At 44.9% G+C, this 14,793-nt stretch overlaps 1 protein-coding gene across 1 annotated transcript in view; it reads left to right on the plus strand.

The window, feature by feature from the left end:
* Positions 1 to 1,678: 1,678 nt before the first annotated feature.
* The window catches only part of Fam171a1 (family with sequence similarity 171 member A1), a 107,586-nt gene continuing 94,471 nt past the window's right edge, over positions 1,679 to 14,793 (plus strand). The window contains exon 1 of the mRNA XM_055593808.1: positions 1,679 to 1,930. Coding sequence (XP_055449783.1) covers positions 1,834 to 1,930 — 97 coding nt within the window. The 5' untranslated portion in view covers positions 1,679 to 1,833. The remainder of the gene's footprint in view (positions 1,931 to 14,793) is intronic.

Here is a 14,793-nt window from a genome sequence, read left to right on the forward strand (position 1 = left end):
TTGCAGGGCAAAGGGTTTATTTTTGAATGCTCAGGGTTCATCATAGCAGGACACCACAGTGGCAGGAAATTGAAGGGGTTCGTCTTATCTCACCCACAATCAGGAGCAGCGAGAAATGGGAACGTGCATGCTAGTGCTAAGCTGTCTCTCTCTGCTCTTCCACAGGTCAGAGTTCCCCTGCCTAGGGAATGGTGCCGTTCAGAGTGGGCAGGCCTCCCTACTTCAGCTAACACACTCAAGGTAGCCTTTCACAGACACACTCACAGGCCAGTGGCTCTCACCCTTCCTAACCGGTAACTCTTCAATACCCTTCCCGGTTGTGCTGACCCCGGCCATAAAATTATTTTCATTGCTACTTCATGACTGTAATTTTGCTACTGTTATGAATGGGTCTTAGGTATGCCCCCTAGGGGGTCATGACCCACAAGTTGAGAACCTCTGTCATAGGCCAACCTAGACTACACTCTGCCCACCCAAGCCCCACCCTTGAGCCTTCCTTCCTGGGAGATTCTAAATTGTCAAGTTGACCATCATAGCTACTACCCGGCTGTGTGCTTCAGAACAGGTTCGCTGGATTTCTTTAAGCTTCTGTTTCCTCATCTGTAACTAGAACCATCTCTATCTACCTTTGTTGTTTGCAGACAAGGTTCACCATGTAACTCAGCCCAAACTTGAACAGGAGGGTCTCCTGAGTGCTGGGATCACAAGCATATGACACCATGTCAAACCAATTCAATTGTAGGTTGTTGACAAAGCTTCTCTTAGGTGTTAGGCCTCTGATCACCGGATCCATCTGTTTCCTTCTTGTAAAATATAGTATTAGCAAGCCTGCTCTTCCATCCTAGGTACCCAAACCCTCCAAATATGTGGCCAGCGGGGTCATGCTTCACTGCCCCACAAGTGGTACCTGAGTACCTTGACCTGCCTTCAGTAAGAAGCCTCCTGGGTGACTTTAGCTAGTTCCCTATCCCGAATGTTTCAGCTTGGTAATTTTCAACCTAGGACACACACACACACACACACACACACACACACACACAGCTTCTGGGTTATAAACGGTTGTTTGTCCCTGCTGACTCGAGTTGAACAAAATGTACCTCCCCTACTACAAAATCCCATTGTAACAGTCCCTAATTGCAACCATCCTGGAGAGTTTTAACATGACACTGATTTTTTTTTTTTTTTTCTTTAATAAACGAAGGTGGAGATGGGGAGAAATCACTCAGGGCCTCTATCAGTGAAAACCTTCTTACCGGACCCTCCTAATGCTATACAAGAGAACCAGTAGCATGGGGCCTTCTGCAGCCGGTTAAGATATTGTTACCTTTGACCTCTAAAACTGGCTGTCAAATCTACCCTGGGGGAAGTCGGAGGATAGTGGCTTGGACAGCTGCAGGATGAGAGGTCACACCTTAGACTCAAATGCTTCCTGTGGACCTGCAGGTAACCGAGTGTGACGTGGAAGGCCTCGGGTCTTCGGGAACAGCTGCAGGGAAGGAGGGACGAGGCCCGGGGGCGCGGTGGGGACCCGGGGGCGCTGGGGACTCCCGCAGCGCGGCGGCCACCAGGTGGCACCACGGGCACGGGGCCCGTGCGCTCCCGGGGGCGCGGGGCGGGGCAGGAAGGGGTTAAAGCGCCGGCGGAGCGGCCGCGGCGGTCGGGGGAAGCCCGGCGCGGGGCGCGGAGGAGGGAGCGGCCGGCTGCGGGGCCCCGGCCAATCGGGCGGCTGGCCGGGCGCGCGGAGCCACAGCGCCATGGAGGGAGGCGCGGCGCCCGGGCGCCCGTGACCGAGCGTGGCGAGCCCGAGCGGCCCGCGGAGCCCGCGGCGCGGAGATGAGCAGGTCCACCGCGCTGCTGCTCTGCCTGCTCGGCTGCCACGTTTGGAAGGCGGTCACCAAGACGCTGCGGGAGCCGGACGCGGGAGCCCAAGGTCGGTGGGCGGTGGCGGGGCCGGGGGGAGCTTTTGTGTCGCGCCCGGGCCTGGCGCGGCAGCGGCGGCGGCCAGAGCCGGGCCGCATTGTGGCGGAGGCCCAAGCAGCTCGACCTGCACCGCGCTCCTGCAGCCCCCACGACGCGATGCCCGGGGGGCGGCGCCGCCCCGGGAACACGCTGGGCCCGCGGCGCAGATGCTCCCTGGGGATCTGGGTGGCACCAGCTGCTCTGCCTGCCGCCTGGGTGGCAGGCGCTGGTGACTCTTGTGCTTACATCTGAGGTGCTTTCCTTTATGCGGGACTCGGGCACGCGGCTCCATCGGCCCCCGCCACGGGAGAGAGCGACGTGGGGCTCGCCGTCCCCTTTGCTTCCCTCTGCGGGGTCCCCGGAGCTCGGGTCCTGGAGTCCCGGAGCGAAGGCTGCACCCGGCCCTTTTGTTGTGGTGGGGAGGGGGGCGGCCGCCGCCCCAGGGTGCCCCTTGCGCCCAGGCGACCCGAGGTTTGCTGCAGCAGTTTAGGAAAGTTTCGGGGTCTTCTCCCCACACCCCCTTACCCTACGTGGTTTCCAGACCTTTAGGGATTTGTTGGGCAGCCACAGGAATCATCATGAGGAGAGAGAGAGAAGTGGAACTGGGAAGCCCTAATCACTTAAAACCATTTCCATGTCTGTCTGTCGCCAGCTCCTGCCTTTTGTCTAATCTTTGGCCTCTTGCAAATCTGCTTTCCAGCCTTACAAGTAATGTGGTCGTCTCCACCAAGAATGGCCCCATGCTCTTTTTTTTTTAATCAATCAGAATCTGAGGACAACCCGGAGCTTCATTGACATGATTTTTGTGGGGACAAAGTCGAGTGTTTCTCTGTTGCTGGCCTTTTTCTGGGGAGCAACTAAAGCCCACAGATGAGCATCTGTGAATTCATCCAGGACATTTCTTGCCTGGGGTTAATTAGGTTAGGGAGGGGCCTCCATTGGGCTTCAGTGAGCTCCTGCAGGCACTCAGACCCTTGCCAAGATTCCTGGCAGAAAGGTGTGTGCCCTGCTAAGTTGGCCCTGCCCACCGAATGAAGGATCGCCCCATCCCCATATCCCGGTACAGGGCTCTGCCTCACCCTTCTCCCCAACCCTTTGGAACTTGGGACCAGGGAAGCCTTGACTTCCACCAGATATCCTATTGGTTCCTGTTGAAAATCCGAGTTTAGTTAACGATGTTGAAGGTTTTCATCTGCGGTGCTTGCTGAATTGCCGGTTGGCATCGTTTAAATGCACCCGTAGTTGACAGTAAAAAATTACCATGAGGACCTGGGTGTGAGTGGAAAGAAGGCATTGACAGGTCGCCGAGGACCCATAAGTCTCAATAGGAAGGGGACACTTAGGACAGTAGGTCATCAGTATCGAACGACAGCCTCTTTCAGTTATACCGCACTGCTTTTCGGCTCGGCTTCTTACATGAATGATATTTGTGCCTCAATGAAGCCATTATTTTCTAAAGGGAAGTTTGGTTTGTTGTTGTTGTTTTGTACATGAAATAGCAATACATGGAAATAATGAATTTGTGCATTAATAAAATAGGAAAGGCATGGCTTCAATTGAAAAAAATCATGGAGGGAAAAACTCTTACTGGCTTCAGGTATAAGACCGTGTTTTATTATGGTCTTGCTGCTAAACCCCCCAGATGTGGAATTTTCCATGAAGCAAAGGAGAAATGACCATCTTGTGAGATTATTTACACTCTGGCTAGGTATTTCCTGGGGTTTCAATGGAAGATGGAGTCTCCTGGGAGAGTATCCCGTTGGATTTCTTTCTTGGCTTGCTAGTTCCAGTAAGAGTCAGTCTCACACGTGTGTCAGAAGTCTCTGGAACCCCACCTGACATCTGGCTTTGGAGCTGCTGGGTCGTTAAGGAAAGAGACAATCTCTCTTGTCATTTATCGGGTACCTTTAACTTACTGAGTTCTTCAAAGCTTTTTGGTAGCTAGCGTTCTCCTAATATTGTTTATCAATCCATCTTTTCTCTGATTTCCTAGATGTGTGTACAGGGTAGATAAGGGCTGTATCTGATTTCCCTGTAAGCCAGTTATGAACTTGTTTGGCACCTATAGGCAGTGCTAGGTGGGGGAAAGTTGAAGATACTAAAGCATGGACCATAACATAGTCCCAGGTCCTCCTATCTTCATGTGTTTTAGGAAGTTTGAATACTTCCTTTGAAAATCCAATCTGTAAGAGCTTTGCTTTCATTACAGAAATGAGCTTGAATTATAGTTTGAACAAACATTGTGTAGAAACAGGGCTTGACTATTACTTCAGGAAGAACTACCGAAACCTCAGACAGAAACCATTCACTCCAGGATCACAGCTGGTTCACGGGGCTCAAGGATGCCTCCTTTAATAGGGGAAGCTTTGTTGAGATCTGGGGGAACCAACATCTGCAGCTTCCTGCTATTACTTTGCTCTTTAAATATTCATGATAGAATTTAAAGGTTGGCTCCCTTACTCTAACTGCTCTGAATCTACAGAGCGACAGTTAGCGGCCATGTGACTGGTTGGGAGTGTAAACTCTCTCTACAGTATGACAATTTTTAGATGTTTCACCCGCATTGTATCACAGTTTATAGTATTGTTTTGTGGGAGTTTTACAGAAGGCATTATTTAAAAGTGTTGACTAACGACTTTCTGTGCCTCTCACAAAACCACACTAAGGGAATTGATAGAAGATTGCTCCCCAAGGATGAGCTGTGCTGAATGTACTCTACAGAGATTTGTCATGTTTAAGCCATATACCACATGCCAAAAGAAGGGTTAACATTAGGTGAGGACTTGGTGCTGAGACTCTTGGCATGTCATCTTTATTTTCTTATTATCTGGCAGAAAAGTATTTTATAGCCATATATTGACTTTTCCATCATCTCAGAAAATCTACCATCTACTGCAGCATTTGAGTGAATGTTTGAATATGTCTCTTTCAGAGATGCCTATTCTCTACCGAACTTGAACTTCAGTTATCAGAAGACCTTGTTCAGTTGGAAGACAGAGAAGCAATGTTTGGGGGAGGGGGGTTGCTAACAGGAAGAGCAATCAACAAACTACTGCTCTTCCCTTAGTCTAAGACCATAGCATCTAAACACAACTCATGGGCATCATGGATGAGTTTGAATTACCAAGGCCACTGGGCTTCAAAAGGAGGGTGTGTGTGTGGGGGCGGGGGAGTTTCTTCCACTTCTACATCTTATAATCTAGTTGGAAAATAAATGAACTAGAAGATAGCACCAATGTCCTTTTTATGTAATTAGCCAAGCATATTGGAAGAAAGGCGAAATACTTGCGTGGCATGAAGGCTAGCTCCCAGCACTCCTTTGTGTGCACACCTAGGAATTTCAGAGGTTATCCACAGAGCATGGGAAGATGTATTAAGGACCACATCGGCACACAGCGCCTTATTCCACGCCCCGAGAAATGCTGCTTCAGTAGAAGGCTTCTTGGATAAAGGACAGGCAGCACTTGGCTGTAGTGATTTCCAGTCTCAGACTCGAGCCCGCTACATCAAGCTGTCTCATATGGGCAATCTATTTGGGAGGGCAAGATTGTCAAGTCTAAGTTTAATATATCATCAAATGTTTTCAAGCCCTTGATTTTTTATAAAATATACAGGATACCCTCCGGTGTGAAGACTGCAGGTGGTCTGGAATTGTGGAAAGTAGCGACTAGAGCAGGAACGAAGGTCTGGGGTACACACGCTTGGCAAGTGAGATAGATAGGGCTGGTGTCACTGTCCTGCTTAGCTGTCCTGCTTTCATCTCGCTCCCACAGGAGAGGGACGTCTGAGTTTGAGGAGGAAGGACACACCTGTTTTAAATCAAATGGGTACCTTCATTTGCTTATACTTATTTTCCTGGAATTTGGATTTGGATAGAAAAAATATCACTGACTTTGTGATGGGAGGATTTTTTAAATGTCATCCTGGGAGAAGGACACTGAACACTTTGATTAAAGCTGTCCCTGCCTCTCTCGGGTGACTCACATCAGTAAGGCTTCAGATTTCAAAATTGGGATGAGTTGCCCAGTCTCAGCGGACAAGGGTTGTGGCTGTGTGTGGAACATTATGCTCTGGCCATTCATTTGCACACTACACTGTCATGATAAAGAATCTGACAAGAGGTCTCTCCTAATGGAAGTTTTATCTCACAGAAGAAACTAAACCTTGTATGCCTTGTGTCCGCATATTTTCTTAGCAGTAATATTTGCTACTTCATTAATTATGTATTGGTCATTATTATCATTTTATTAATAATTTAGAGGAGAGCTTTGTTGGGTCATTGATTATATCTTCTTATCCATAAAGTTTGGAAGGTGGACTGAAAAAGTTTAGATCCGGGGCTGGAGTGATGGCTCAGAGGTTAAGAACACTCACTGTTCTTCCAAAGGTCCTGAGTTCAATTCCCAGCAACCACATGGTGGCTCATAACCATCTATAGTAAGATCTGGTGTGCAGGCAGAATGTTGTATAAATAATAAATTAATCTTTAAAAAAAAAATAGATCCGGAGAAGGCCTCTAAGGGCTCCTGTGGTTAGGTTGGACCCACAGGCTAATCTGTGATCTGTGTCCCATTACCTTTGCCACTTACTTTGTTACCTCTGCAGTTCCTTTTCCATTATAAAAACTGTGTGTGTGTGTATAGTGTGTGTATTTGTGTGTGTGTGCACATGTGAGCATATGTCTGGAGGCCAACGTTAGTTGTCTCCTTCACTGGCTTGCGACCTTATTTTTTTTGAGGCAGGGTCTCTCACTGAACCTGGCGCTCACTGCTTCAGCTAGGCTGGCTGGCCCACAAGCCCCTGTAATCTGCTTATCTACACCCCAGTTCTGGAGGTACTGGCACATGCTACCACATCTCTTTACATAGTTTCTGGGGATCCAGACATCAGGTCCTCATGCTTGTGTGACAGGCACGTTACCTACTGAGCCACCTCCTCAGCTTTGCCTTGACATATTTGTAGAGATAAGGGCTTGGATGCAGGGTGGCAATCCCGTAGCATAGGTTAGACTATGCCTGCTCTAGTAAACAGAGACTCTGACTTCACTGCTACAAGGAATTCCAAAAAAAGGAGAAAACTGCCATGTTAGTTAGTTACTGTGTCCTGCCTTTATGACCAAAATATGTCAGAATCAACTTACATAAAGAGAGGTTTATATTGTCTCGTGACTTCTGAGACATCAAAATCATTATGTGGGGTTAGGTAGAGCCCCTCAGTTTGTGGCAGTGGCGGTGTGACATGCTGTTCACATCCTGGGAAAGGGACAGTTACACTGGAAGCAAAGGCTGACTCCTTGTCACCTGTCTGTCAAACAGGCCCCACCCCTTAAAAGGTCCACAGCCTGTCAGATCAACACGACGGACTAAGTAGCAAGCATTCAAAAACACAAGTCTGAAGGGTCATTTCAGGCTCAAACCTTAACTGCTGAGCACATGTGTTCTCTGCACGTCTCAGGAAGGGTTGGGGGCAGGTGACTTTTGTACCTGGCGTGGGTGCACACAAGAGAAGCATAAGGCAGCTTATGTGATACCAAAAGCTGTATGTACAAGTGCTACGTTTGCAACTGAATTTTGAATTCTGACCTGAGAACTTAGGAGGTGAAGCTTTAAAAAAAAAAATAGCCATGATTCATCCAATTCTTCCCATTGTAACTATAGTATCTCTATCACACTATTTTACCAGTGTATTAGAAACAGGTGCTCTCATGGGTGAAAAAAGAATAATAGCAGTTAGCTAACAGGAGTTGGGTGCTTGCTACCATGTGAAGAAACTTCATGGGTTGTTGTGTAGCCCCAGGAATTCACCTGCCTCTACCTCCCCACTCTGGGATTACAAGTGGCAACCAGTACACCCAGGTTTTTTATATGGGTTCTGGAGATTGAACTCAGGGTTTCACGCTTATATAGAAAGAAAGATGTTTGCCAAAGCAGACATCTCCTCAGCCCCTCAGTGAATCATTTTCTTTAATGAAGAATGTATATCAGTATGTCATTCTCATTCTATAGAAAAAGAATGTGGGTCACGGAGGTGGCAAACTTTCCCCAAATCACACAGTGATGGGTAGTGTCCACTGTGTCCCAGCAGGCCTCCTGCCAACCTCAGACTATGTTGCTTTGTGACTGGGAGGGTCAGATTTAATTTTGTGCATTCTTGATCATCGTAGTGTTTTGTCAGTGTAAATAAGAGGCTCTGAATGGTACTGAATTTTTATGAAGACAGACAACAGTATCGCTGTGTGGCCCTCCCTGACCATCGAAAGTCGCCTTCAACAGACATTTGCTGAGCATCTCCTAAGAGCAAAGCTTGGATCCAGATTTGGAGATGAGATAAGAAACTCATAAATAACTCTCAGGGGCTCTTGAAGGAGGTCTGCAGAACAGGGTGGGATCGCGGGTTGGGAGAATCTTCTGGCTTGGTTTCAAAGCCCATTAATGTTTGGCAAACTGTTTTCATAAGAGAAATGTGTTTGAACCCAACTGTTGGGAGGTTGGGGGAAGGGAAGGACGTGGTCCTGTGGAAAACATTCAGGTGTGGTTGGGTCTTTAGAGCTTAATGAGATGCCTTTTTCTCTGCTGTGTAAAGAGAAAACTTGGTGTTTCTGTCATGTGTGAAATACCACTTTTATCAGTGTTGGGGTATACTTGAAAACAAAAAAACTTGATCTTTTTCTTTCAAAAACAATCTTTCTTTTTCCTTTTGTTTGTACAATAGATTCTGCCATTGAGCAAATTCTCACTGAATTTGCTTTATTATTTATGAATTTATTGAGTTTTTTCCACCCACTAATCATGAGTTTTTTAATGCATTTTAAACATGTGTTTGGTATCAGTCGTCTTTTCTCAACTTCAGCATGTGTATCACTAGTGCTTAGTAATTATTTATTTATTTCTTAGGGAAATTTACATATGATGAAACATGATTTGTGTTAACATTTGCAAACACCTGTGTACCTCAAATTCTTTTTGAGGTATAAGATATTACCAACTCTACAGGAAGTCCCTCCTTCTTGCCCCTGTCCCTGTCGCCCACAGTTTTAATTTTTTCCAAAAAATAGTTTAATCGTTTTCCTAGAACCTTAAATAAATGGAACTGGAGAGCATGTATTCCAGTGCCCGCTCTTCCTCAGGACAGGCGGGGTGTGATGGCTTACTTCCCCCGCCTGTGTCACTGGCTTGTTGTCTGCTGGTATATTCCACAGTACCCATATTAGTCCAGGGGCAACACCAGGTGTAGAGCCAGTGCTGGGAACAGAGCAAGCCTGACCTCCTGCATAGTGTTCCCTAGAGGAAGACAGAGACGTGAAGTGCTGGAGGAGCAGCAGCTCCTGGACAGGCTGGGGCATCTCTGGGCCTCTTCCTGAGACGTGTACCCACACTGCCTTGCCTCAAAAAAATGACGGCTCCTGCTGGCCAGGTGCAGAGCTGTTAGAGCCATCTGTATTTCGATTAAGGAAGGAGTGAACGCTGGCATCAGCTCCCTCTCTTGGCAGTTATCTCCTTTTCTAAATTATTGGGGTCTTCCCTACCTTTTCTGTTTGTGAGCTTCCTACTTCTAGAAATTGCATGAAGAAAAGAGCCCTGTGCACAGGGCTGTACCTCTGCCCTTCCAGGGGGGCTATTTCTCAGCGCCCTTTTGTCTAGCTTCTTTGGGTATTGCATACACAGGTAGGATTAGTGATGTAAACAGTCCTCGGTTATTTGTTATTAAAGCAGAGCATTGAGGTGTTTCTTTTTTCAACCATAGCCCATTTTCTTGCTTCAGTGCTCAAGAGGCATGCCCTTCGGCTCCTTTCTCCCTGTGCAGCCCACGCATGTCTGGGGTTTAAAGCAACAGGACATCCTGTCCTGGGGACCCTGACTGATGTGATATGCTTGATTCTAAGCCATCTCTCTCCAACACTACCCTTCTGCCCATCCCCAGCCACTTCCTTCCTCTAGTCTCTCTTTATACTTCATTTCATTGCCTTTCTTTCCCCTTGCTGAAGACCTTTTCCTCCCTCTCGCAATCACTTTCTAGTTTCATGATCTACACACGCACACACACACACACACACGCACACATTCACACACTCATCATATATATACACACACACAGTATGTATGTGTGTGTGTGTGTATATATATATATACATATATATATATATATATATATATATATATATATATATACTATTTATATACATAGATACACACACATACTTTTAAATTTAGGTCCCTATTATGAAAGAACTCATGCAACATATTTTTCTGAGTGTGGCTTGCTTCACTTAACATAATGATTTTCGTTTTTGTGTAGGTGTCATGATTTTACTTTTCCTTATGGCAGAATAAAATTCCATTGTGTGTATGTAGCACACATTCTTTATTATTCATCTGTTGATGAACATCTAGCATTTCCTCAGTATTGTGAATTGTGCAGCAATAAACTGTTCAGGGATCCCTGTGGTATGTAGACTTAGAGTCCTTTGAGTAGATAGCCAAGAGTGGTATAGCTGGGTCACATGGTAGAGCTATTTTTAGTTTTCTGGGAAGCCTGCATATGATTTTCATAGTGGCCACCCAAGTTTGCATTTAAACCAGAAGTATATATGGGTTCCCATTTCCCCATATCCTCACCAGCATTTGTTGTCATTTGTTTTCTTGATGATCGCCATTATAAATGAGGTGAAATGAAGGCTCAGTTTATAGTTTCTGATGACTAAGGATGTTGAATTGATTTTTGGCCAGGGCAGGATATGTGGATCTGAAACTGCTTCATTATTTTATGTGTGGAAAGTAGTTTTCCCAGGATCATTTCTTAAAGAAGATATTTTCCTAATCATATGTTTTTGACACCTATGTCAAAAGTTTTCTGCAGGCTTGTTTCTCAGTCCTCTGTTCCAATCCATTGGTCTACAAGCTGGCTTTTGTGCCACTAGAATGCTGTTTTGTTACCATGGCATTGTAAGATAACTTGTGCTCAGGTGTTGTGGTGCCTCCAGCATGGTCTTTTGTGCCTCCATATGACTTTTGGGATTTTGTTTTTTACCCTGTTTCTGTGAAGAAACCATTGCCATTGGAATTTTAAAGTAGCTCGCATTAAATATGTAGATTGATTTTGGTAATATAGCCATTTCAAAATATTCTGCCAATCCATAAACAGAATTCATAGGTATTTGGTGCTATTATAAATGGGGGTTTCCTCCCTAACTACTTTCTTGGCATATTCTTTATTGGGATATAGGAAAACCATTGATTTTTGTCAACTTTGTATCATACTACTTAGCTGAAAGTATGCATCAGTTCTGAGAGCCTTCTGATGAAGTCGTTGGAGCCTTAAGACTTGGATCATGATTCCCCTCATAGGATCGTTTTACTTCTTTTGTTATTTACCTTTCCTCCTTGTCTTCTTGCCTTAAGACCTGAGCACTATATTGGATAAGAGTGAACAGACTGAGTGTCTTCATCACATGTTCGATTTTAGAGAAGATACACTTTGTATCTCTGCATTTAGGTTAACTAGAGGTGTATTTGCTACATGTTCATCATATTGTAGCCTTGATTGTGTTTAGATATGTTCCTTCTATTTCCGATGGCTTCAGGACATTTATCACACAGGGGTGTTGAACTTTGACTACGTCCTTTTCTGCAAAGATTGTGGTGATCAACTGATTTATGTCATTAAATTGGTGTGCAGTATTATTTATATGTGTACATGCTCAACTAACTCTGCATCTCTGGTTTGAAAACAACTTGGTCATGGCGTATGGACCTTTCAAAGCATTCCTGAATCCAGTTTTCAGAAATGTTATCGAGAATTTTTGCATCTATGTTTCCTGGGGAAATGGGTTATTGTTTTTGTGTCATTATCTGGTTTAGGTATCAGGCTTCGTACAGCGAAGTGAATAGTGTTCCTTCCCTTTCCCTTTCGTGGGTCAGTTTAAAGAGCACTGGGTTGGCATTTCTTTAAATGGTTCTAAGAATTTGTTGGGCAGTCTGTCCAGTCCTCTGTCTTTCATAGTAACGATTCAAATCTCACGGATCGTGATGGATAAATTTAACTTGCTTATGTCCTCTTGATTCAACTTTGGTAAGAAATATATGTCTAGGAATTTGTCTGTTTGTTCACATTTTCCAATGTTTTTGGAAATAGAACTCTTCAAAGTATTCCACAGCTATTGCCTGAATTTCACTGGAATCTGTAATAACCTCCCCCATTTCATCTCTAATTCTGTTTGTGTTTGTTGCTGGGAGGAGGAGACAGTTTTCCCCCCTGTGGTCCTTGGTTAGAGAACACCTTCCAGCAGAAGGCCACACATCCAAGAATATTTGGATAATGCAAATTAGACTTTAAGGATGGAACAAAAAGGTCACTGAGTTGGTTGGGTAAGAAAGGCTGGAGAGGAAAGAGGATATTTGTCAGTGTACATGTTTTTGTGTGGTTTCTGTTGATTTTTAGTTTTATTGTGCTGCGCTCTGATAAGATACATAAAACTCTTTTGATTCTTTTGTATTCATTAGTACTTGATTTCTGGTGTAGACCAGAAGTTTATTTTAAGGAATGTTCTGTGGGCTTCTGAGAATTTCTGCTTCTGTTTGATGGGATAAATCTACACATAATTGCCAAGCTCATTTGATCTGTGGTGTGGTTTAACTCTGGGGTTTCCTTGTTAATTTTGAGTTTAGATGAGCTGGCTAGAGGTGGTAGGAGGGTATTGAAATCACCCACTATTATTGTGTCAGAATCTTTCTGACCTCTGATGTCTATTAGTATTTGTTTGATAATATTCAGAGCACCAACATTTGGTGTATATGTTTATAATTATTAAACCTCAAAACGAGTTTCTTCATTTTTCATTACGTAGTTAATTTCTTTATGTCTTCTGATTTTGTTCTTGTGCTTTATCAGACAAGAATAGCAAAGCTAGCTCATGTTCAGTTTCCATTCACTTAATAGATTGTCTTCCATCCGTTGACTGTCAGTCTGTCAGTCTGTCAGTCAGTTGCACCTTTACCTCCGAGGCAATAGACATTTGTATCTGGTTTCTAAATCTAGTCTGCAAGCCTGCATCTTTTTGTTGGTGAGTTGAGGCCATTTACATTTACGTTTATTATTGAGGGATGTTTATGGATTCCTGTGATTTTATTGGTTGTTTTCTTATTGCTTGGCACGTTTGTTCTGTCTTTCTCCCAGATTACTATCAGGACTTTGCTGCTTTACTATGTAGGACATGATGAAAGCTTTCCCAGTTCCCCTTTGTTCACTTATCCTGCACCCCAGTAGCTGTCACCCCCTCCTCCTCTGTGTGTAGTATTACTGTAAGTACTCTCTACAGTGCTGGTGTTCATGAATTGCACTAATTTGTGATTGTCCTGAAATGGCTTTATTTATTACATTTATTTGTGTAATATGCACATGCACACACACACACATACTCACATACACACAGAGAGAGAGAGAGAGAGAGAGAGAGAGAGAGAGAGAGAGAGAACATATATGTGAAGGTTGGAAGACAATTGCAGGAGATGGTTTTCTCTTTCCACCATGTGATTCCCCAGGGATTGAACTCAGGTCTTCAAGCTTGGCGGCAAGTGCCTTTCCCCACTAGACCATCTTGCCAGCCCTTCCCACCAATTTTAAAAGATACTCTCTGATTACAGAAATCTTTGTTGGCAGTTATTTACTTTTGGTGTATGAAATGTAGCATTCCATGCTTTTTTGACTTTCAGGGTTGTTGATGAAAGATAATGCTTTTCTGGTATGTTTGCCTTTGTAAGTTTTCCCCTTTAGCTCACAATGTCACTTCTTTGTTTTTGTATTTTTGACATCTTGATCATAATAAATGGTGAAACTAATCTTCTCTGGTCACATCTTTTTGGGGATCTTGGAAGGTGGCTCAGTCAGAAAAATGTTCGTGATGTAGAACAAACACCTGAGTTTGATTCCCCAGAACCCACACACACACACACACACAAAGCTTACAGTCCTAGCTCTAGGAAAGCGGAGGCAGGAGACTTTCTGGCCAGCTGCTCTCCCTGGATAAATGAGCTTCAGTTTTGAAACCCTGCCTCAAAAAACAAGATGGTGAATGACTAAAGAAGATAGCAGCTGTCGACCCCCTGGCTTCCATGCAAACACGGGTGCGGGTGTGCGCGCGCGCAAACACACACACACACACACACACACACACACACACACACACACACACACAAACTAAGAAAAGGAAGTTTTTGGATGCGGCTTGTGCTTCCCATCCCCACTGAGGAGCTGAGGGTGGTGCTGTGCGGTCTCCCTTCTCAATGCTGTGTAATCCTGTTCTCCACGCTTCTCAGGCCTCCTTCCACTTCACTTCCTTTGTAGAGGCCAAAGCTCCTCCTCTCTCTTTCTCATTGAAAACGGTTTCTTTGTTTTTGTTTTTTGTTTTTTTTTCTTATTCTGACTCTTCTACCAGGTAACCCAAGCAGCTTCTATCTTGCTGTCCCTCTTATGCAGACATCTGGGTCACTTTTCTGATATGGAGGAAATCTCTCGTTACTTCCACTTAGATAAACAAAACAACGTTAGAAAAACGTGACTCTGTTATTCTAAATATTATAACCTAAAGTGACAGCACTGGCTCTTTCTGGGTGGCAGGAAAGAAATTACTGGTGCTTAACATCGCATGGTTTTCTAAGCACCCCTGTTGAATCAGAGGTTGGAGGTGACGGGTCTGGATTGCACCTCTGAGCGGGATTTTCCACTTTTTGCCCTGCTTTTTCAGCTCTTGGTTGCCATCTGCTCTCCGTGTTTTCGCATATGTGATAAGGCATATGGCTGAGGGATGGAAAAGTCGATGCATGCAACTGGTGAGGGCAG

This window comes from Psammomys obesus, unplaced genomic scaffold, assembly GCF_907164565.1.
Source record: "Psammomys obesus unplaced genomic scaffold, mPsaObe1.curated_primary_1811, whole genome shotgun sequence".
Classification (NCBI taxonomy): Eukaryota; Metazoa; Chordata; class Mammalia; order Rodentia; family Muridae; genus Psammomys; species Psammomys obesus.